The sequence below is a fragment of the Carassius auratus genome, unplaced genomic scaffold (assembly GCF_003368295.1).
Source record: "Carassius auratus strain Wakin unplaced genomic scaffold, ASM336829v1 scaf_tig00033648, whole genome shotgun sequence".
Taxonomy (NCBI): domain Eukaryota; kingdom Metazoa; phylum Chordata; class Actinopteri; order Cypriniformes; family Cyprinidae; genus Carassius; species Carassius auratus.
In genome coordinates this window covers 85,257-110,634 of record NW_020526096.1, presented here as the reverse complement: position 1 = coordinate 110,634, position 25,378 = coordinate 85,257, and the positions used below count along the sequence as shown (strand labels likewise).

The 25,378-nt window shown below is 36.8% G+C and overlaps 1 protein-coding gene across 1 annotated transcript in view; it reads left to right on the top strand.

The window, feature by feature from the left end:
- LOC113081287 (fibroblast growth factor 14-like) overlaps positions 1-25,194 on the top strand; it is a 41,776-nt gene extending 16,582 nt beyond the window's left edge. Inside the window, exons 3-4 of the mRNA XM_026253364.1 lie at positions 18,889-19,087; positions 22,293-25,194. Coding sequence (XP_026109149.1) covers positions 18,889-19,087; positions 22,293-22,432 — 339 coding nt within the window. The 3' untranslated portion in view covers positions 22,433-25,194. The remainder of the gene's footprint in view (positions 1-18,888; positions 19,088-22,292) is intronic.
- Positions 25,195-25,378: the final 184 nt, after the last annotated feature.

Here is a 25,378-nt window from a genome sequence, read left to right as displayed (position 1 = left end):
AAAAAGGGACTCCACTGAACACCAAACAGGGATGGCTCAAATGTATTGGTAAATCGTTTAACCAATTGAACCATTTTGCTGAAATGAATCTAGTTTCCCAGCAGTACTTGAAAAGGGAGGACATTCTAGTGAAGTGTGTTTGATTTTTCCATCAGCTTGTTTGGTTATAAGGCTGTCATACAATCTCACTTCAGACCTTGAATAACCACCTCTCTACAGATGCCCCCGTCAATGTTCCTTCATCCTTTTATCTCACTGTTTCCTTTTTCCTTTGTTCACACTTGTCTGCAGAACAAAGTGCAGCATATTTTTATTGCACAGTGTTTTTGGGTAGCTTGTGAAAGTGTAATGAGCAACATTGCAAGCTCAATAAGCTGTTTCCATGCCAGCACCTCAGGCCACAATAGTTCAGACAGCTTCCCACAGATCTGTACTATAAGTCTGTCGTCGCATCAGGCCGTCTCAGAGATGAAGCTGTGCTCAGAAAATGCAAAGAACACAGCACTTCTTCAACCCTTGCAGCAAACGGTACACTCACACAGACCCTAGAGCTCTAGATTGTTTTCTATTTCCTCTCAAAATGAAAGAAACATTTTATAACACGCTATACAGAAATCAATAGGGAAAGCTTGTACCGTTTCACATCATTCAGATTCATTTTACCTTACAAAACATGCTAAGAAGCCAAGGCAGTAAATGTTCCAATATTGTCTTCTGTTGCTTTATGTCACAACTACACGTTGTCATTATTTGTTCATGTTGTGAATTAATGTTAGCAATTTTAAGTTATTGTTGGAGGAAACTAAACCAAGGGGTTTAAGAGCCATACAGCAAAAGAACATCCCACTCCATTTGTTTCTGAGATGCAATATTACAATTCATCAAAGAAACTGGGGTCTCATTTATAACGGTTGCGTACGCACAAAACCTTCCCTGAAAGAGGCGTACGCTACTTCCTACGCAAAAGCTGGGATTTATAAAAAAACTAACTTGACGGGAAAATTTGCACACCTGCACACAAACTCTGACCCATGCGTATAGACTTTTTCCTGGACAGAGAAAAATCGTAAGATTTGCACATTTTCTTTTTAAAAATAATGTGTCAATAATGTGCAGAGTCAGATAATTGTATTCACACTGCAATAAATATAAGCCATAAATTCAAATTAAATTAAATTTATGCATTTAGCAGACGCTTTTATCCAAAAGCGACTTACAGTGCATTCAGGCTATCAATTTTAACCCATCATGTGTTCAACCTATCATGGCCATAAATACTACAAGTCAACTACAGTACTAAAATACTACTGCAATAAATATTTTCCCACTAGAAAATAGCTGAAATATGTTCACCTTATCAGCAAAACTACATTCATTTAATTTAATTAGAATTTTTAAATTATATTTAAATATTATTGGACCAGTGGAAATGAATGAGATCAACTTTATTCTAAATTATTATTCTGAGAACTATTTTTGAAAAAAAATATATATATATATATATTTGTATATTTATTCTAAAACATGATTAAAGATACCAAGATGTTTAGCAATAAAAATGAATGTGTATGGCACAAATGTCATTTATAGTCCTTATCTCATATTTCCTTAATATCTTGTACCTTTGACAATGTTAAAGATGGTGTTGCGTGGATGGGAATGTGCATAGAAATGATATAAAGATGAGGTAATGCATAGTAAAACTAGACATTGTAAGCTCCATATGTGGTGATTTCGGGGAAGATTCAGGGTGGAGATGCATGTACGCACAATCTTCCCCTGACTGAGATTTATTAAGGGATTTTTGTGCAGGTTCTGCCGTCTTAATTTTGACGTCTGGCAAAATTTAGCTTTTGTGCCTACGTACACCTTTAGGATGAACTCTATGGAGAGTTTTATAAATGAGATCCCTGGTCTCTTTTATCACGTCTTCCAACACTGTAGGTTCCAGCTATTAAGTAGTCGATTACCATAGAAAATAATTGGAATTTCTCTCTCAGTGATTTTTAAATACAAACAGGAATCACATTTACAATAATGCACTTGCAGAAAGAAAGGAGCAGCATTTAATTTCTAAATTGTCCTGTGCTAGGCTAATGCACATTTCATTATGCTTTACCAACATAAAGCATTTAAAGGTCCCGTTCTTCGTGATCCCATGTTTTAAACTTAAGTCAGTGTGTAATGTTGTTGTTAAAGTATAAATAATATCTGTAAAATTCTAAAGCTCAAAGTTCAATGCCAAGCGAGATATTTTATTTAACAGAATTTGCCTACAACGAATGACCCGTTTGGACTACAACCCTCTACTTCCTGCAGGAATGATGTCACTAAAACAGTTTTTTAATGCTCAGGTGCTCAGCTGCTGTCGAATCACAACACAGGAACCGCTGGCACAATCAGACCTCTTTACGTATTTCTGAAGGAGGGACTTCATAGAACAAGGAAGACATCAGCCCGTTTTTATGACAGTGAAAACAGCGGTACAGATAGGTGAATTGTGTGAAAAACACTGTGTTTTTTTACATGCGAAACATGAACACATGTTATATAGCACACTGATAACACAATCAAAAGCTTCAAAAAAGCAAGAAAAACGGGACCTTTAAAGGATATTATTTTTTAAGCATTCAGCCTATTTCAGGTTTCAATAACGTGTTGCAGAATGATAGACAAGGTTAATAAGCAATTTTATCATACACACATATAATGTTGAAGTCTTGAGGCTATACTTTAAAAAAAAAAAGACTTCCATTGTAAATGCATTCGCAGAATTTATTTATTTATATTTTTGCTTGTTTTTTTTTTTTTCAATAAATTGACAACTTGCATTGATTCCCAACATTAATTTAAATATTCAGGTCATAATTTCATACTAATGCTTGCATAAGAACTTTGACAGGCGTAGGTCATAAATAAATACACACACAAACACACACACACACACACACAAACAAGTGTAAACAACAGCTGCTGTTGTAGCAGGGTGAGGTGCACAGAGGGCAGAAATGGCAGGGCACCGAGGTAGTGATTTAAAAAGACAAGGTTACAATTTCATTGGAGCACCCATATAATAACATATGACAGCTTAATCTCACTACATTTAAAGAGGTTATTATTAGCTAATGTAAAACATCCACTCCATTCCATCAGAAGCACTAATACATGATTGCAGATCAAAAATGTTCCGTCTAGCATTTTATGAGCATGTCCACATCTGTCACAATAACTTTTGTTTATGCAATAGCATTAAATGGACTACATCGTTGCATTTACTCTTTATTCAGCTATCCAGAGTGATGTATGGATCTACAATATTTGCTAGCTTAGTTGCAAAAACAAAGTTTCTTCTTAAAATCAAAACCAGATGGCCTTTTTAATCTGAATTGTGGTCTATATATGTCACAGCTATAACCTTGGATTGGAGTGTCTGAACATGTTTCTAAGCTGTCAGCGCAGGCTGTGGCATTTCTGTATGCACCCGCTACGAGATGAAAAGCGAGATACAGCGTCTCCAGTTGTTTCTCAGAAGATATCTCTAAGGGCCCAAATGGTTTCATTCGGTAACGCTCTGCACAGCTCAGACACTCAACCCACACGCTACCTTTAACAGAGCGTCTCATCCCCGTTGTCATACGGGGAGATGTTTTCAACTGTTCTGGTTCCCTCCACAGTCTTGTTTTATAAACATACATGAACACCCACACCCCTTCCCACATACACATCTGCTCTGACAGCTCTGGCAGCTTCACTCTTCTGGGCGGTGGCAGCTCTCGGTTCTCTATAAACACAGATAGACCCCCAACATAATCACTTTCCTCTTCTACCACACAGTACATTTGGACTGCCCTGCCTGGCTTAAATCTGCTCAGAATTGTCTCCACAGGATCTACAAGACTGTTGCACAGATGAGTGTAAGGATGAAAGACCGCAAGCTTGCTTGGAGAGAGCAGAGATCCAACCTAAGGCCTCCCTTTTAAAGTACTCCTCCATCGACTTGTATTCGTGAGCAGGATCTATTTGTATTATGGGTGCTAGTATTGAAATATCCCTGGCCTTTATTGCAGTGTTACTTGGCAGAATGCACTGAGAGTAGCTTCTGATTTTTATGGGCATCCTATTAAAACGATCACGCCATAATAAACTCCCCAAACCAGCGCACACGCTGATGTGTGTCAGTAAACAAAGTCCAAATGCTCTTCATTTGAGTCGTAACTTCACCATGTCACTTGGCATGTCGTAGATCTCAATTACAGCACGTTCATAAAGGGCCTTTTTATAATGTGTAATGATGCTGCTGTTGTGCGCAGCGAGCCCCTTCTTTTAACAGAAGTCTCCTATTTCATTTAATAGGTTACATCATTAATCTAAGTACCTGAAACATCTGGGGATGCAGCTTGTCACTAGGAGCACAAGGGAAATTTTAGTCTGTCAGTGGTTGAGATGTGCCCAGCTCACATAGATAGGAAAAAAAGATTTGGACAGGACAGCAATTCTATGCTCTGATGGGAAACTTTATTTATTTATTTTATTTTAAATATAATACTTACTAAATCTAATAATAAGACACTAGTAGTAAATGTTTCACCTCGGTTTGTATCTAAAATAATTTTTAGAAATACGTTGCTTCTAATCTCATAGCTTTCTGTGAGGGCACTATGTCTGATTAATTTAAACAGTTGCGTTGGATTTCATTAATGTAGGCTACTGGATAATTTAGGATTAAATAATATTCCAGTGATAATACAGAGGCAATGAATAAAGCCCTATTTAAGGTTAATGCATGCTTATAATCACTTTGATTCACGTAAGTATAATCTGTCTTTCACCAATGCACAAAGAACGTCTCTGTATGTTGTATGTAAGCTGTATTTAATCTCTTTTAATGTAAAGCCCCAACAAACACCCCAAACATCTATAAATATTATGCAAGTGCTGTAGAAATAATTTCTGTATGTACATTGTGTACTGCACCATAGGACACTGTAAATTATTTTTAAATAGTTTTTTTTTTTTTTGTGTGTGTGTGTGACTATAAGCCATTTTGCATGTCCTCATTCATCATTATCATAATTAAGGTACATTATAATTGAAATACATGTTAAAAAATGAATTAAATGGATATAATTTTTATATTATTAATATAGTTTTTATATATTTGCTCCATTGTGTATTTAAAGAAATAGCTGATCTCCATTTTTTTCCCTCAGTGCTGTCTAGAAGCAATTGAGATATTAAAGAAATCTTATTTTTTCTTCCTACGGGATATCTTGCTTATTAAAGGAATAGTTCATCCAAAAATGAACACAAAATATTATGCTTTTCTAAACTGTTTTTGTCCATATATGTTCATCAACTAAACAACAATGGATGCTATTGACTTTTATTGTATGGAAACAATTTTCAAGATAACTTTAAAAAAAAGTTTTTAAAAGGCATAAGAGTGAGTATATGAAAACATAGATTTTTAGGTGAACAAATATTCCTTTCGTTTTCCCCTTATCACAATTGTACTGTAAAGACAGTACAGAAAATAATATCTGTCGGGTTTGTACTGTACCATAACTTCAGTACATTTATGTTTTACATTTACAAGTTTTCCTCGGGTTTCAGCAATGTCATCCCGATGGGGCTTCTTTAACTGCCAGAGAACGGTATCCCCATGCTTGTGGAGATGGATGGTTTAAATAAGCCCCGTGGTGCAGTTCATATTCCTCTGTGTAGAGGGTTTGACAGATCTGTGTGAGCAACGCTCTGGACCAGAGAAAGGCAAAGTCTGCCTCCCTGGGTGCATGTAAGAGTCCAATTTGAAACAACAAAGAAAAATGATATCTCCTGTTGGAGTCTCCGACTGGAGATCAGCCATATCACTCAGACTCCATCTGTGTTATCTGGGGACAACAAAAGGTTTCAACAGATATGTTGTATTGTGGAATAAAGCTTAATCTTTTTTAATCAAGATGTGCTACTTGTCTCCGCATTAGGGATGAGTGGAAAAAGTGTTCTCTATTTCCTGAGCATTAGAGTGGGAAATCTTCATATCCTTCCTGTATTTTTGGCTATGTGAAATGAAATGCAGGTTTTCAAAGAGTACGGTCCAGCAAATGTCATCCTAGATTTTCATTTGTGATAAAGCACGTATCTCCAAACAGACTGCACGTACTGAATCTGCCAAACAGGCATATCCGGGGATTAGAGGAAACAGCAAATACTTCATTGAATATTCTGGATATGACAGTTCAATGCAGATATTGGATGGAAGAGAGGAAATAATAATTTACATTTTACTCTCTCTCACACACAGACAAAAGCACAAATGCACACATTCTCCCACACTGACACAAGCTGTGAATGTGAGGTGGAAGGTGACTCACTATGCTCGCTGGCAGACAGGAATCCCTGCTGGAGGAAAACCCTGTCTGTGAGGGAGACACATGTATGCATACATAAGTTCAGACCAAGCCTGCTATATTTTTAGCTTGAGCCCACAACCCAACAAACATTTTCAGATGATGTTTAAAAATGTGAAATGGACTTTTGCCTGTTTGCTCCCTTTGACGTCACAGCTCATGTACTGTAACTGCAGTATAGTCACTAGTCCAAGCCAAACATTGATGCTGACTTCTCTTTAGGTATTACAGACCTTCTTAAATCACATATTTATTCTAATATGACTGTGCAAACCTTGCTGCAACAATGATTTTGATGATTTTCAATATTTAACGTTATGATTTCATGAGTGATTTGGTTATGCAAATGTTAAGCATCTTGCTAGGTGGTAACCTTCCTTAAATGCAAGTCTATGGATTTTTTTGCATCTGTTTTCTTAGGAAAGATATAGCACACTTCTTGACATCAAGCTCCACAGTTTGAGGTATTATTCATGTCCACAGAATAAATGATGCAGGACAAGTTGGCCACTGAATAATACTTGGGGATTCCTCAAGCTGACAAAATGCTGTTGTTTACCACACAGATATTTGATGCATTTTTCAATCCCACGATGCAGTTGAAGGCTTAAAGGCAAAACCATGTTTCTCTCTTAAGGCATTGGACAGTGTGTCATCTACATCTCTTGTCAGGCTGACAGCTAGGGAATTGTGTGCCGTGTGACTGCCACAGCCCCGAGTCCTGCTTTCCTGCAGTCTGTCAGCTTGTTAGAGAGACCTCACATCTCCTGGCTAGTCAATAATGACTGCTGGATTACTCCTTTAAGACCAGACTGGCCTCAATTTAAAGATCAACAGCTCTTTGGTGGCCAGTGCTGGCTCACATGAAGTATATCCATCGATATCTCCCTCAAGGTCGAGCACTGTGTAGAGTTCTTAGACTGACTTGTGTCTGGGTCATTCACAGAAAACTGTCATTTGTGCAAAAAAAAAAAAAAAAATCAGGATCCTTTTTTTTGGTCATTTGAAAAGGCTACTATTGACCTTGGGGAAATAATATTTTCTCACCTCAGAATGTAAGAGCCATATTGAGGTATCACCACAGGGCAAAGTTTAGTGGTCATTACATATGGTTTTATTTATTTATTTGTATGATTATGAAGTTTTTGTACAGTTACATTACCTTTCAAGTTTAAGGTTAATTCATTTTTTTATGTTTTTGAAAGAATGTCTTATGCTCACTAAGGCTGCAATTTGATGAAAACCAAATTTTAAACACCTGACTTCAGTTTTAACATATTGCAAAATATAATTTATTCTTGTGATTGCAAAGCTGAATTTTACAGCAGCCATTACTCCGGTCTTCAGTTTCACATGATCCTTGACAAATAGAGTAATATGTTGATTTGGTGCTCAAGTAACATTTCTTATCATAGCTGAAAAGGGTTTTGCTGTGTAGTAGTTTTGTAGAACACAAATGATTTATTTATTTTTTAAAGAACAGCATTTTTTTCCCTTTTTTATTTAATTATTATTATTTTTATTTTTTTTTACAGTTTTTAATGTTTAAAATTTTCCTGTCACTTCTGATTTATTGAATGCCCAATAGCAGGCCAATATATGTACACTGAGTAAACAAAATGAAATACTGATGTAGGCTATAAGAACAAACATCTGTTTGAACCATTATCAGTTGGAGGAAACTTTGTCCAAAAAAGCATTTTTAATAAATGGAGAAATGCTAGCTGGCTGTTATTCTAATGAAAACATGTATTAAAAAATAAAATTGTTCTGTTCTCTGTTCTGTTTGAGTTCAGTTGATTAAATAATGTGACCAAGTTTAGTATCCTGTTAAATATATAAGTACTAAGTCACAGGGACACACATAGTACTCAAATGGCACTGTTTTCAGAGAATGACACTACTACAGTAAGGTCGTCCTTCTCAGCCCTCAGAACCAACTTGTGCCAGTGTGAACTGGACCACAACAAGCCATTTAATCCTAGTGTCTCTCTGTCCTGAGAGCTTTATGCATGATGTATCACTCAGACAAGAGCAACATAAATACTGCAGACACTGAGATATCCTCAACAGGGAAATAATTGGTTTTTACCAATACTATAGTAGATTTTGGATTCATGCCCTGTCACCTGGTTTGCTTAGAAATGAGGCTTGATTCAAGATTTAGAAAGTATAGTATTAACAGAATTTGCTGTTGGGATTCACATGAATTTTTTTTTCTCTAGAGTTTCTTAGCAAACACACAAGAGAGCTGAAGCAGGGACACTTAAAGTGCACTCAGAATCTAGGGACATTGCCTTTCATAGAGCTGGTGTTAAAAAAATCTACCACACAGCCGAAAGGTCACTCTCTTCAGGGAGGCTGAACGGAGAGTTTTAAGTGCTTGCGGTTAGAATGCTCTTCAAAAGGCAATGGGCTCTTAGCTATTCATCGTCTAAAAAAAAAATCCCTCCATAATCAACAAAGAGATGAACGACAGAGAGGAAGGATTAATAGTAGCACTTAAAAAAATATCTGTTTGAATTGGTAATCTATGGCAAATTCGGCACTGTAAGTCACTGGATCATTCTAGCATTTCATATGCTTCCCCAGGCTTGATATCATGCCAAAGAGCTTGCAAAAGTAGAATAATATGCAAATATGAATATTATTGAGGCAGAAATTAATGGTGTGAATTCTGTCTGTCACCGAAGAGAGTGAACCGTAACACACAAAGTGCTGTGCTTGAAGCTCCACCCTCATCTCAAATTTTAACAGGAACAAGCAAGTTTATCCGATATGCCTCCTTTTGTTTGCAGTGAATTTTAGATGGATCACATGAATACAAAACCATCAAAAAGCTTCTTATGGCCCTATCCTATCATTCCTCGTGTGGAGTGAAAAGACAACCATGTCACATGTTGCCAAGAGGCTCATCAGAGCCTGCCGATACAATACATATTTATGGACCATCCATATTTAACAACATCCTTTCTGTTGTTTGGTTGGTTGAGGAAATTCAGTGAAGCTCCTATTATGTAGCTCTCTTTTGATGTTTCAACATGATCAGAGATGTGAGGGAAGCTCTGTCTTTTCAAGATTAGTAGACTTGATTCAGAGGTTAACATTAAACAATTTCCAATTGCTCCCTGTTCACGAGAAATGGTTTGGCAGGCCAGCATGAGGGAGCCAGCCTGACACGTTTTTGCACATCTCACTCGCTTTCTCGGGCTCTGTCTCCCCCTGTCAATTTTTTTGTATTCCTTAATCTTTTTTAACTCTCACTTCTGTCTCTTCACTCCTTCACCCTCCCTCTCTTTCCCCCATCTCTGTTTCCATCTGCTCTCAAAGAGGGATGGGTTGATTATCTGTGTCTGAATTAAACTGCCCTTTCTGGCAGTGGCCAAGGTCAATTACGGCCACACATTCAAAGCAGAATGAAAGCAAGGGGTGAATCGCAGGCGCAGTAGATAGACTTTTCCTTTCAAGCTGCTTTTTCAACCCCTTTTCATCTCATTTTCTTCACCTTAACTGTCATTTTTCAGTCATTTCATCAGTTTCTAGATGCATATTTGGATATTTTTTTAAGCATTCGTTTACATTCGTAGGTTTTTTCATGATAGCCTGGTGAAATGCCAGAGGAATTATATTTAAATTTTTACTTACAGTCCACTAATTATTTCATAGTAATTCTTGAAACATGAACAAAAGATCCAGTGTACATGCATATTCGAATACTAAAAATACTGATGTCTTTCTTTGACAAAATAAAAAGGAAAGGGGAAAAAAACTTAATTGCTAGGCAGGAGCCTTTCAAGCGTTACCATGACTACACGATAGAAAGGTATGTGCTAATTTAATGGTAGGCTGTGAAAAGGAAGAGCTGTCAAGAAAAGAGCATCAGGCAGAAGACAGTTAAAAGCATGGATTGCCTCTTGCTCATTGTATTTGCTGCCAGATATCAAAGTTGGACAGTGTGACACATATCACCTGTCTAATTTGTTGGCTAGGATGCCAAATTAAAGCTTTCATTGTATTGACTGCCGGCTCTCTTTGTGCCGACCCATGGAGACGTGTGCAGTCAGCAATCAAGTTTAGCAAGCAAAGTAGGCTAAGCCTGCTCAGAAATTGATTCAAAATAGATGTAACACTAAAACAGTTTCTTTATTCAAATTTTTGTATAATAAAGAAGTATCTATTTTATAAGATGTTTGTTTATATATGTTTATTAATTTATATTTATATTTGTATTTTATATTATTTTTAGCACATGTGAGAATTAGGGCTGTCATGATATTAGATTTTTCATATCACGGTTATTGTGGCCATAAGAATCCACAATATCGATATATATCGTGTTTTCTATGGAAACCTTCGGGGGGGGGGGGGCGGGGTTATCTGTTTATCATTATCAGCAGTAAACTTTCAACACAACAGGTAGAGTGAGACAAAAACAAGAATTAAATAACAGTTTTAGAAAGACTTAAGATTTATCTTGGAATTGGATCATTACTGAAGGATGTCAATATAACCAAATGACTGCACATCTCTGTGATTGGCTGTTTAATTGTTAGAAAATCATTAATTAAATATGAGTCATTAGTGGTTTGTTGTTGTGTTTCTTCCTGCAAGAGAGAAGAGAAGTGATTTTTCTTGTAGGCAGTGTGTATAGTCAGTCAATTTAGTGTAGTTTATCATACTAAAGACTTCTAAGTGTCATCAAAGAAGACCAGGCGTTTTTTAAGACACGTCTTTGTGAATCAGGGTCTTTGTACATTCTCTACATCATAGTAATCAATTACAAAAGAAAAAGCTGCAAAGTTTTTAAGATGAAAGAAAATTTGAAACTCATCTTCAAAATCATTAGTGCAAACAAACTTCTTTTTTTTCTTCTTTTTTTTTTTTTGGTTGAGTCATTAAGTATAATAATTAAGTGACTAATTCTGTCTGTGGTCTTGATTCCTCTCATATTAAAATACACTTTACAACACCAAATGCATTGTTCCTTTTTTTTTTAAACATTCAAAAGTATCTTAGTTTTGGCAGAATTAATAAATGTTTATATCGTTCAATGTGTTATGAATTTTAAGACTGTGTGAACGTTTTTTTTTTGTGTAAAGTGTAAATTTGTCAACGATACTGATTTACTTTTTGAATAATCTTAACAATATATGAGGAAAAGAAAACCTTTAAGACCGTAAAAACAGTTGGCTCCCTTTCAAAAAAGTATATTAAATATTAAAGGTGAATAAAGTTAAAGTAGCACATGAGTTTGCAGTAGTTGTCAGATGTGATTAAAGGGATCAGGGCCGTGCACAGACCTTTTGAGGGGTGTGTGCTGAAACTGAAAAAAGGCACCCCCCTCCCTTTTTTTTATATCAAGATTATTAAGTAAGCCTGCATAAAAGGAAGAAATGGTCACATCTTCATGACAAATTCAATTACACAAAATAATAGTCTAGAAAGCTTTAGATTTATTCACGATTAATAACAACCATAATAATAATATTAGATAATTAGATAATATAGATAAACAGGGTTTTAAGGGCTTCTTTAAACCTAATTACAACAGCTCTTGTGTACTCCCTCTTTTTTTAAATTGAATTTATAGAGAAAAAAAATACTTGACTCATACATAAACATGTTAAATAATACCAAATAATACAAATTAGCTTATAAAACCAAACAGAAACCAAAATCTTTTTTTATTGAACTTTATGCACTTTTTTTATGAACTTTGCAAAAAAAACCAAAACTCTTTTTTAGCTATTCTGTTTGGTTTCATAAGCTAATTTTTGGTTAACATGATTATGAATAGCATTGAGAAGAGGGGAAGGTGAGCAATGAGTTAAGTATTTTTGACAAACTTTTTTGAAATATAATTTAAGTAATTATGTCCAACTCAATTCCAGATTATAAGAAACTATAGCCATACCGTTGCTATAAAATATCCAACATGTATCTGCCTACCTGGCAAAAATTTGATACTGTGGTGGACCAGGCACGTTGGTCTCTTGAAGGTCTCTTATTCACTACACTTTACCTAAAATAAGCCAGCAATGAAAAAATAAATAAAAATAGTGTGAAAAGTACAGTTGCAGTAAAAAGCATTTCTAAAGGATTACGTGACACTGAAGAGTACTGAACTGGAGTAATGATGCTGAAAATTCAGCTTTGATCACAAAAATAAAGTACATTTTAAAATATATTCAAATAGAATAGAATAGTTATTTAAAATTTTAAAGATATTACACAATATTACTGTTTTTGCTGTATTTTGGATCAAATAAATGAAGCCTTGGAATGAATCATGAATTACTACATGTGAGGCCAAGCGGAGAGTATACCATAACATGATTAGCCTAAATGTTAATAAATTAAGTGTATCAGCAATCATAAATCAAAGAAGAAATTTCTTAAAAATATATGTATGAATTATCTATGTTATCACTCGTCACTTTGTGTAAGTTCCAGTATGAAACAGCACGGGGGCGCACCTGTTATGATTTTCCGATGGTAAAAACAAATTATATGTTGTTGTATTACTTATCAATATATAGTTTTTGACCAGCGAATGTGTGCAAATGTTAATTTTTTTTTGTCTGTCATTAAAACGGCGACGGTGCCTGCAGCTGCCGGCATCACATTACATTTTCATCTACAGGTTACAAACTAATTACTGTATATAGACGGAGCGCTCAGTTTTTCCTGTGGTAAAATTCATTTGGCCAAAATCGCATTTTATTAAAGACAAAATGCTACTGTATGCACAGGCTTTTTAAGTGTTGGCTATGTACAGTATTGTTCAAAATAATAGCAGTACAATGTGACTAACCAGAATAATCAAGGTTTTTAGTATATTTTTTATTGCTACGTGGCAAACAAGTTACCAGTAGGTTCAGTAGATTGTCAGAAAACAAACAAGACCCAGCATTCATGATATGCACGCTCTTAAGGCTGTGCAATTGGGCAATTAGTTGAAAGGGGTGTGTTCAAAAAAATAGCAGTGTCTACCTTTGACTGTACAAACTCAAAACTATTTTGTACAAACATTTTTTTTTCTGGGATTTAGCAATCCTGTGAATCACTAAACTAATATTTAGTTGTATGACCACAGTTTTTTAAAACTGCTTGACATCTGTGTGGCATGGAGTCAACCAACTTGTGGCACCTCTCAGCTGTTATTCCACTCCATGATTCTTTAACAACATTCCACAATTCATTCACATTTCTTGGTTTTGCTTCAGAAACAGCATTTTTGATATCACCCCACAAGTTCTCAATTGGATTAAGGTCTGGAGATTGGGCTGGCCACTCCATAACATTAATTTTGTTGGTTTGGAACCAAGACTTTGCCCGTTTACTAGTGTGTTTTGGGTCATTGTCTTGTTGAAACAACCATTTCAAGGGCATGTCCTCTTCAGCATAGGGCAACATGACCTCTTCAAGTATTTTAACATATGCAAACTGATCCATGATCCCTGGTATGCGATAAATAGGCCCAACACCATAGTAGGAGAAACATGCCCATATCATGATGCTTGCACCTCCATGCTTCACTGTCTTCACTGTGTACTGTGGCTTGAATTCAGAGTTTGGGGGTCGTCTCACAAACTGCCTGTGGCCCTTGGACCCAAAAAGAACAATTTTACTCTCATCAGTCCACAAAATGTTCCTCCATTTCTCTTTAGGCCAGTTGATGTGTTCTTTGGCAAATTGTAACCTCTTCTGCACATGCCTTTTTTTTAACAGAGGGACTTTGCGGGGGATTCTTGAAAATAGATTAGCTTCACACAGACGTCTTCTAACTGTCACAGTACTTACAGGTAACTCCAGACTGTCTTTGATCATCCTGGAGGTGATCATTGGCTGAGCCTTTGCCATTCTGGTTATTCTTCTATCCATTTTGATGGTTGTCTTCCGTTTTCTTCCACGTCTCTCTGGTTTTGCTCTCCATTTTAAGGCATTGGAGATCATTTTAGCTGAACAGCCTATCATTTTTTGCACCTCTTTATAGGTTTTCCCCTCTCTAATCAACTTTTTAATCAAAGTACGCTGTTCTTCTGAACAATGTCTTGAACGACCCATTTTCCTCAGCTTTCAAATGCATGTTCAACAAGTGTTGGCTTCATCCTTAAATAGGGGCCACCTGATTCACACCTGTTTCTTCACAAAATTGATGACCTCAGTGATTGAATGCCACACTGCTATTTTTTTGAACACACCCCTTTCAACTAATTCAACTAATTGCCCAATTGCACAGCCTTAAGAGCGTGCATATCATGAATGCTGGGTCTCATTTGTTTTCTGAGAATCTACTGAACCTACTGGTAACTTGTTTGCCACGTAGCAATAAAAAAATATACGAAAAACCTTGATTATTCTGGTTAGTCACATTGTACTGCTATTATTTTGAACAATACTGTATAGGCTATGACTAGATGGCAAATGCTTGCCCTCTCTTTCAGGCGACGTCACGTGTCTCAGTCAGCGAGTCAGTCAGACATCAAATAAATAAAATATGAGCCTTTATAGACATAGTGTTTAGTAGTACTTATTCAAACAACAAGATATTTATTTACCCTTCGCAAAACTTTGTTCAGCTCCGCTGTTGTCTACTGTGCGGCTGGCAGGCTGCTGTGGAACTTCAGTTGATTCAATGAATATAGAGGGGGCGGAGTTATCAGCTTACTGACAGCTTGAGGATCGAATAAGATTTACACAAGCTCGTTTTAAGAACTTTCATTTGCTAAATATTTGTAAAACAGACAGAAAGACGTAAAGGGTGACCAATAGCATTGATTAAAAAAAAAACACCACCAAAAAAAGGGCACTTCGGAGTGTAAGGGCAAATAGGGCATGTGCTCTGCACAGGTTGAGCCCTACCTGTGCACGTGCCTGAAAGGGATCATATGATGAAATTTAACTTTTTCCTTTCTCTTTGGAGTGTTACAAGCTCTTGGTGCATAATCTGTAAAATTGCAAAGACTAAAGTCTCAAATCCAAAGAGAAATTCTTTATAAAAGTTCAGATTTGTCCACGCCCTCCTAAAACGTCTCATTCAAACATGCCGCACATGTCTACGGCACGATGTAGGAAGATTTGCATAACGTCGTCCAAATGTTCACACATACCTAACTCTAGCCACCGGCCTTTCCTCAGTCTAGCCGCTGGCCGTTCCTCACTCTCACCATGCATACATGGTTTTTATGTTTACGTGGCACGATATGCCATGCAATGCATAAACAAATCATTATAATCAGTAATTATGTCCCCACTGGATGCAATAATTGCCTCGTTTGTAATGGGTTTTTATTGTTTGCGCTGGTGTTCTGACCGGGACATGTTATAACAGTATGGTGAGGGTGTAACATTTTCTTCACATGCTTGAGGCATTCGGCCAAGTAAAACTCACTGGATAGCTGGCCAATCAGTGTAAACCTCGCTTTTCAGACCGATGAGCTTTTTAAAAAAATTACACATTTCAGGAAGGCAGGGCATAGAGGAGAAACAATAACGTACAGTATGTGAAAAAATAATGTTTTTTTTAAATTTTTTACCTTAAACCACATAAACACATTGCATTACACCAAATACACAAAATAATGTTCTTTTTAGCAACATCATATGACCCCATTAACATTATATCTATATCTATATCTATATCTATCTATATATCTATCTATCTATCTATCTATATATATATATTTAAAAGTAGACATGTCAAAATTTCTATAGATATATCTCTCATGTTACTTCGCTGAGTATTTGAGTATGAGTTACAGTTCATTTTAATGATGTGTTTCTAAATGAAGATCATCGCAGACCGAGGATGCAGACAGCACACTGTTTTCTTTATTTTGTAAATGCACTAAATTTTGTTGTTATTGTGCGTGTATACAAATAAGAGTAGACCCTTTACAGATTCGGTTGATTGTATGGTATGTATTGCTCTTATCCGTACGATCAAAACTGAAAGTGTAATTTAAGTTATTTTCGGGGTTATCAGGAGAAGATGCCTCCACAATGTGCACTAAAGTGTTTCAATAATGTTGAATGTTACGGGGCTGATTATTGCAAATGCATATCCCAGCATGTTCTGGTTAAACAGTTTTTATTTATTTCTTTTTAGCTAAGGTTTGCATATGGTGGGGCTTTCTTAATGATAGCATTCTTAAAAATATATCCTGTTCATAAAATAAAAAAATATCACAATATATTGCTTTGCTTACAGTACTTGCAGTGTATTGCAATACATCGTACCGCAACCCATGTATCGCGATACGTATCGTAGATTCTTGCTGATACACAGCTCTAGATGGTAGGATCTGGTTTGTTTTAAGGCCCTTGGTTAGCATGCAGTCAATGAAGTAAGCTGTTAGTGTTTAATCAAGGGTGCATGAGAGCCCTCCAAAACACATCCAAGTTCAACTCCCTTACATAATGCAATTTCATCCCATTTATTCTGCCACTGCATCTGAATAACATGCCACTTAGTCTTCACTCATTTTCTAACCAAGTACCTTGTCATGGGTTGACAAGAAACGATTTAACAGAGAAATAATAGGCAGGAAGGAGATCTGTGGAAATGCTTTTCTCTCAGCTGAAAATAAAACAATAGGGCTCCAATTTTGCTCAATTTAGCACCTTTGTAGTAATATTCATCTGACTATTGCTGGTCCTTAAAATCTTTTTGAAAAGAGACTGGAAGAAAGTGGGTTCAACTTTTATTAATATATATTATAGGGGGTTTTAATTGTTTGATTAACTGTCCTTTTAAAATATAGGATATATTAAATCTCACATTCAACAGTATTATTTTCACAAGAAGGTACTTTAGGAAGTGCTTTGCTGTAAAATCTGCCTCATTTTTCAGTGAGAAGGAACTTTTAGAACAAACACATATTTATCTGTTTAGAACTTGAAGTTTTATTCAGATATGAGGTCTATAATGTGTAGTTTAATGATGGGTGTTACTGGAACTTATAGATTTATAAATGATAGTTTTGGTGCTATTTACCAATAGAGAGAAGTGCTCCTAGGATTATTGAAGTGGTGGAGTTATTGAATTGACAGCAAGCCTGGAAGATTTAATCAATGCAGCAATTCGCAGGGTAACGCAACATACACACAGTGTTTACAGATGGCACCAAATAATGGTCATACAGTGGAGATGAAATGGCTCTCACTGGCTAAATTAAGTCATGATGCGCTGCAATATTTACATTAAATCAGTCATAATATATATATGGCACATAATGTGAAGCTAATACAGTTTGCTACTGCACATAGTGAGTCTGTTTTCAGTCAATCTTTAAATGTGAATTGTTGTTATAATGTTTTTATTCTCATTTGTATGTCACTTTGGATAAAAGCATCAACTTAATGACTAAATGTAAATGTGAATGTAATGGGTATTTTAATTATTTTAGTGATAATGCAATGTGACGTTCAACATAAGTTTCAAAATAAATGAAACCGAACCACACCACTGAGTAACACTTGAATTACCTTCATTCTTTAAGATCTCTGTTTCATTGCTCTGTGTGACAGCTGTGCCATTTTTATTATAATCGATTGATTAATCTGTTGGAGTCTTATCTTCTGGATAAGGAAGTGTGAGCTGTTTAGGAAAATATGGGACATTTTAATCAGATTTATGGCTTTAGTTTCCATAGAGAGAAAACAATGTTCCTTTGAACTCTCAGATTTTGAGAAATTATTTTTAGATTTAATATTTAGAGATAATGTTTACGACTCCTGCTAGATAAACAGTCTGGCATGATCCCATGACTTTTGAAGTGAACTGCAAAATGAAATTTCGTGGAGCCAAATGAAGTGTGGGGGTATACACCATGCCCACAATTTCCTCCGACTTTTTAGGTGTGGAATCAGATGTACTGAAAAGATGCTAAAGAAGTGGTTGGAATGTCCTCTTGCTAAAGTGTGGATTGTGGAATGTGCAATTGGATATGGATATTTGAAGAAAATAATAGACTAAGCATGGCTGAGCATGGCACCTAAAATGAAGGTGAAAGTAGAGATTAATTTGTCATGAGCGAATATCACATTTTGTCTTGGGGCCAATTATTTTGTCTGTATGCTCATTCAGGTATCAGCACACAGACCTGCAGTGTCTGCCTACAGATTAGACCTCAGGCGTATCACCATGCATACAGAGTAATAGGAAAATGTACAGGAATTTGAATGTTATTTTAAGTATTTTAAGTTTGCTGTTTCTATTCTGTTAATTAAATGTACCAAAACTCCAAATCCCAATGTACTGTCTGTCCAACTGTATAAACATAGAAATTATACAAGTTATTCAGAGTGGACACCATATTTAGTGAATGAATGGAAACATCTTTAAATACATTTCAGTTATTCATTTGAAATTGTTGTGAAAATTTACCAAACCTTTTTTTTTACTCAAAATCCCACACAGAATTTCCCACCGCTTTTGTGTGATGCCATCCTCTTGTGTCTCCCTTTCTTACAGGAACTGTTTACGCCAGAATGCAAGTTTAAAGAGTCCGTGTTTGAAAACTACTATGTGATCTACTCATCCATGCTGTATAGGCAGCAGGAGTCGGGGAGAGCATGGTTCCTTGGCTTAAATAAAGATGGCCAGGCCATGAAGGGGAACCGGGTGAAGAAAACTAAACCAGCTGCTCACTTCCTGCCCAAGCCATTAGAAGGTAAAGTGTGCTCTGAAAGCCTCAAGAGAACAGTTAACATCCAGGTCACTGTGACACTGGCAGAATGGTAATGAAGTGCATAAGACCCTGAAAGATCTGCTTTTGCTTGATGCCTTTTTAGACTTTTTCTCAAATGGTTTACACATTTTTTCTTCAAACTAAGGTCAAGGTTTTCAAAACAAGAAACACAGGCATCCAAATGCTTTTCCAAAACAGGTTGTACATTTTCATTGTGTTAATACAAATGGCAACATACATTTTTTATCGTGAACCCACACATGAAAAATCTGCAGTCCAAGGTTCAGGTTTTCAAAGCATGCAATACTCAAAACATCAGAGATGGAGAGGTAGGAAAAGATAAGAGAGGATAGGAAAAAAAGATAAAGATGAGAGTAAGAGTGGAGGAGGAAGACAGATGATGGGAGAGGACTGGGAGAGGATGTAGGATGAGGAGAGGAGAGGAGGAGGACATTGAAAGAGTTGAGGAAAGAGCAAGAGGAAATGATGTAAGAAGAGGATGAGAAGAGAGGAAGAGGACAGCAGTTTCAAATGAGATGAGAGACAGCCTAATTGACACTGAATCATAGTTTCCTGATAGAGGCCAGACAGAGTTCAGCATAATTTGAGCAGATCTACATTGACTCAAGAAAAGAGTGAGAAATGTCACTGGTCAGTGATGACCCATCATCACCATCTGTGCTGTGCTCTCATGGGGCTGTACAACACCCATGCCAGGTGTGAATTGAATATCTTCACCATTACTTCCTTAGATACAGAGCTTGAGATGATGTGGAAAATACTACATATATATATATATACAGGTGCATCTCAATAAATTAGAATGTCGTGGAAAAGTTAATTTATTTCAGTAATTCAACTCTCATTTTTTTTTTTTTTTTTATTGTGATGATTTTGGCCCACATTTAACAAATCCAACCATTCAATCTTGTGTGTGTGTTTGTGTGTATATATATATATATATACATACATACAAACAAACAAACACACACACACACACACACTCTGTTAAAAGACATTCACCGGCATAAGTTTGACTTGCACAATGTTTGCACGTTGTTTGTATGATATCCACTGGCTCGCCTTCATGGTTCAACAGAAGAAGCCTATTTCCAATATTGCAATGCATCCACGTTACAACCCGAGTAGTCATGTTTCATGGACACACTCTTGGCCCTTCCTGTAACAATGAGCTGAAACATGGCAAATAAACCCAAATAATTCACAACTTTTTTATTACGGTAATATTCTCTTTATAGTTTTATGTTTATGACATTCCCAATTATAGTTATTAATGTTGTGCTGAAGCTGTTCAAGCTACATGTGAAGAGCTGGATGAACACCGGTAAACTGGTGCTGCCAGCTTATTCAACACAGGGAAACGCATCATATATTCAGATATGTATTCAACATAAATATAATATTACAACTTAAGAACATACAAAAAGTCCAAATAATATTACCAACCCAATATTACAATGTACAATTGCACAAAAGACTGTAAATGCACAAGTGAACTTAACTGTGCTAGTAGTGTGGATCCATTGTGGATGCACTCTTCCCTTAACAACGCGCTAAAACATGGGCGAACAAAGATTCCCTTACATCATTTTACGGTAGTTAATAATATCATTATAATATGACTGACTTACCCTGCACATGTTGCAGTTCACGGTATTTTCCTTTTCAAAGTGTTTCCAATGATATTTAAAGCAATTAAAAACCATCATGGTGGACAGTACGCATCTGAAGTATCTCTGCAGGAAGTAATGTATTAATTATCGGCTCTAAGATATCGGCCAAAATTGTCTTATCGGTTATCCTAACGATAACAGAAACATTTACATTTATCAGCCGATAATGATATGGTGGCTGATATATTGTGCATCCCTAATATTTAATGCAATTAACTGAGGGGCATGGCTAGGGTTGGCCACCCCACTCACAACTGCTGCTTCTGTCACCTTTTCTCTTGACAAGAAATGCATTTATACAGTCGCAGAACAACTGAGAATGGGAGACATTCAAGAAACATGGAAAAAAAGGAGGAAAATAACTTTTATAGCTTCATCTGTATTTAATTTAGAATTTAGTGTTTGATAACTTCAATTTCAATGTCTTTATATTTCTGCTGAAAGGCACAGGTAAATATGACATTAATTATAATGGGTTTATGTGAAAACTGTTCTAAGTTCACTTAAATTAGAAGTTTTCATATTATTTCCTTTGTTAAATGTGTTACTTAGAAATAATGCAGCACTCATTATGCAGCTTTGCTTAAACAAGTCAATTTAAAAAAAAAAAAAAGTTTCTCTCAGTTGAGAAACACTGATCATCAAAATAGTAATCAGGGTTGTTGACTGTGTTCTGGGTAAAATCCATATTTTTCAAACACTGTATGATTTTGGAACATAACAGGATGTCTAGACTGCTCTTTTCCATGACAGTGAAAAAAAAAAACACACAAACAAACATTTGGCCTTATATCCCTGTTATCTGAATACATAATGATTTACAACTCAATAAAACATTATTTCACAGCACCACATATCCAAAACCCATCTTCGTAACCATAATGATGGACAACCTGTCCTTTTAAATATTCCTTACAGCTCTTTTATTGCCACACTGTAAAATTTGTCTTGCTAGCGTGAGATTTATGCTTTATGCACGGTTTGAGGTGTAATTTGCAATGATGTGTGGACCCTTTCTGTCTCTGCAATGCTTTATTGCTGTGTAAAGATGCCCACATTTTAGACCAGTCTCTCATCCTGTTGTGTGTTCATTATTTTCTTGACTAATACCACAACACCAGCCAGCAGCCCATAATGTAGCAGCACTGCTAAGAATAAATTAAGTCTGAACTGACGTGAAGCAGTGAACCTAGTCATATGCATCACGAGAGATCAGACCATCTTCCCATCACAACTAAGGAAAGGATGCAGCCCTGCTGACAGCTTGCCCGCACTTTGCCAACCTTCACATGTCCTGTCAGAGTTTCCCTAATGAATATTGTCTTTTTAGCCAAGTTTCAGGTTTGGAAATGAGAATGAGTTGGGAGAAACTTTTCTAGATGTAATTATACACAGATTTCAGCCAAGCCCCCAAAATAATTTCCAATAAGAGAGACAGATGGGGCGGCTGCAGTTACCTGGCTGACTCTTGCCTTCTCTGATGTGTTTTGCAGTCGCTATGTACCGAGAGCCATCATTGCATGACGTGGGGGAGACAGTGCCCAAACCTGCCGTGCCTCCCAGTAAAAGCACAGAGCCGGCCGTCATGAACGGAGGCAAACCTGTCAGCAAGGAAACCAAGCCCACCACATAGCCAGATTCCATCTTGGCCATGCTCAACCCCGGAGAGCTGTGCTCCTTTTGTCAGACTCTCCATGTTTGTGGATCAGATCCAGGCATCCTCTGCTCTCTCCTCCCCATTCCCTCCACCCCCTTCACTCCTCTGACTGTTCCGATCTAATTCGACGACGGACTGGCTCCAGAAGAGTGGTCAGCTGTGCACGTAGGAGGATGCGACTGGATAAACCAGCTAAACTTTCACCATGGAATGCCCTAACTGATATGGAATGCCTATTGACATACAATAAAGCTGATGTTTTTTCTGTAATCGAGACAATCCACGAGAATGAAATTGTGTACTGCAGGCGCTTGCGTGGTGGTTCTTTTGCCTGCTAACAGTCACCCGTTATAACCCTTTTCTTGAACCCTGTCGCAGCAGATCTATTTTCTATATATACAGTAAGACCAGCTACGCTCTGGGGTAATACTGTAAAGATATACATATATATGGACTGGAATCTACAACCTTCTTTTTTTTTCAAATTAAGTATGCTCCTGTGTCTCCTCCTTTCTAGGTGTCCCCCAGTCTCTGAAGCGCAAAGTTCCAAATTTTTCCCTTTTGTCGGTGACTTAGGAAATTTGTTGTCGGGGCAATGTGCGATGTGTTCTGGTGTGCAGTCATTCAAACACAACGAAGGATTCTCACATAGTACCTTCACAATGTTTATGGTCAGTGCTCATGTCTTCTTATTCTTGTAATGTCTAGAAAGGGACACAAGTATACTTAGCAAATGCCAGCGAGTGCATTAGTCACGCCCGCAGCAGTCCAACACAAGGAGCTGGCATGAGCTGAGGAAGGTGTATAGAGTACATATCACTATCTAGTACGGTGCAAATTGGTTTCAACCCCAGTAACTAGGTGAATTTCCACTTTTCTTTGCTCTTAATTTAGAGCGTGGGCTCTAGGAATATCTATAGGCCTTGTAGGCCTCTGGTCAAGGCCTCTCTTTGACATGCTGACTCTGAACTGAGGGCTAGTTCGGCTAGCACATTAAATGTGACGAGAGTGGCAGCCATAGAGAAATACAGTCTACTTCAGGCCTGGGTGGTTAAATGTCTCAATGTAAGTAGGCACCATTACTATTGGCTGCACATCCATTTTGTTCAGCAAAGGCATGGCCAAGGTTAGTATTACGTTCTGTTCTTGCAATGTTGACGCAGTGCAAGAAATGGCTTCTATAACAATGTTTTCACTGTATACAAATAAAACAAAAATCTACCAAAAAATAAAATAAAAATAAAAAATAGATTTTTAACTACCAGATATTAGAATTCTGAAATGAGAGGGGTTTTCCTAGCTCAGCATGCAGAGTCCAGTACTGCTCATCATGTGCCTGTGATGACCTCTAACCCAGCATGCAAAAACATGTACCCAGTCTGTGCTGGGTTAAAGGTGCCTCATGCCCCAGACACACACACACACACACACACACACAAACAAACAAACAGATTCAGTAGCAACTTGATCCACAAACACACAAAAGTTGATTATTACCAAAGTCTGTACACACGAGAATCCAGCCGAACAATTTCAATATCTCGGAGGATGGCGGTCCTCTTTGTTTTTATTGTCCTCACTGTAACTAGGGCTCATCACAAAGAACAGTTGTCTCGACTTTTTAGTTGTCTCGATTCAAACTTGAAGAGATTTTAAATGATGTCCTTCACTTCGATTGTTCAAGTACAAGACCGGGGTACCTATTATTAATCACCTGCATGCGTTTTATTAAGGACCAAAGTATGGAACAGCTAGAAATGTCTAAAGACAGTTTGAGGCGTAGGGCTACACTGAATGGGCATGATTATATAAGGCTCCCTCATACTCTAGATTGAGACCATTGCACTTTGCGTTTGAAATAGTCATCTACTCATATCTACTTAGGATTTTAACGATTAGCCAATTATCAGCCCAGATGACATGAAGCCTGTCTTGCTTTAGCAGTTTTCATAGTTTGAATGATGAATAACGTTTAGAATGTTATGAAGTAGACAGAGGCTACGCTGCTAAATACAAATATATTCTACACTTCATTTAAAGACCTATATTTTCATTTATTGGATTATCGAGCTAGTTTCATATTAGGAGATGTTCAAGCACATTAGACTTAAATATTTGTCTGTACAAAGCCAAATTTAATGCTAGAATGAGATTGCAGTACTATACAGGAAAAGTAGCTTCATTTTTTAAATCAGTTTGAGGCTGGTGTCCCACTTCCACACGAAACAAATCACTCACTACAATGAGCTCTACATGCTGGGCTACAGCTGCCCTGCAGACCAGTGAACTGGTTTTACGAAGGTTGAATTTATTTTTGTAAGTGACTGGTGAGTACATGTGCATTTGTTAGTATGTTTGTTTGTTTTTTCCTCTTTAAAATGTCCGTGTTCGTTTCGTTCCATTCAGGTCGTGCGTGACGTCGTTAAATCGTAATGAGGAGCAATCGCTGAACAATTGATCATTTCTGTGTTTTCTCCGTATTTCTGATTTTCAGTGGTGAAGGAAGGTCTCCATAGTCTCTTGATTGGTTTTGAACCTTGATTTGACAGTTACTTCATCTGTTGCATGGGAAGAAGGTGGCATATATGAACTGCATGTCGTAGGTTATGTGTATCATGGACTGTTGGTATGTTCTGCTAATTTTACATACATATATGCAAAGAGTTTGTCTGCACTGTACAGTTTGTGTTTGTTGTATACACAGATACAACATATTGAATAAAATATTTATATAAAGGTGTACTGAAATCTCTCTAACCAATTTGATGCGATATTTGTTCAGTATATGTACTTATATTATACATACATAAATACATACATACATATACATATACACACACACACACACACAAAATATATACTTATGTAATGGGGGGGATCAGTCATCCTAATTACCTTGGTCAATACCATTTACCTTCAGCA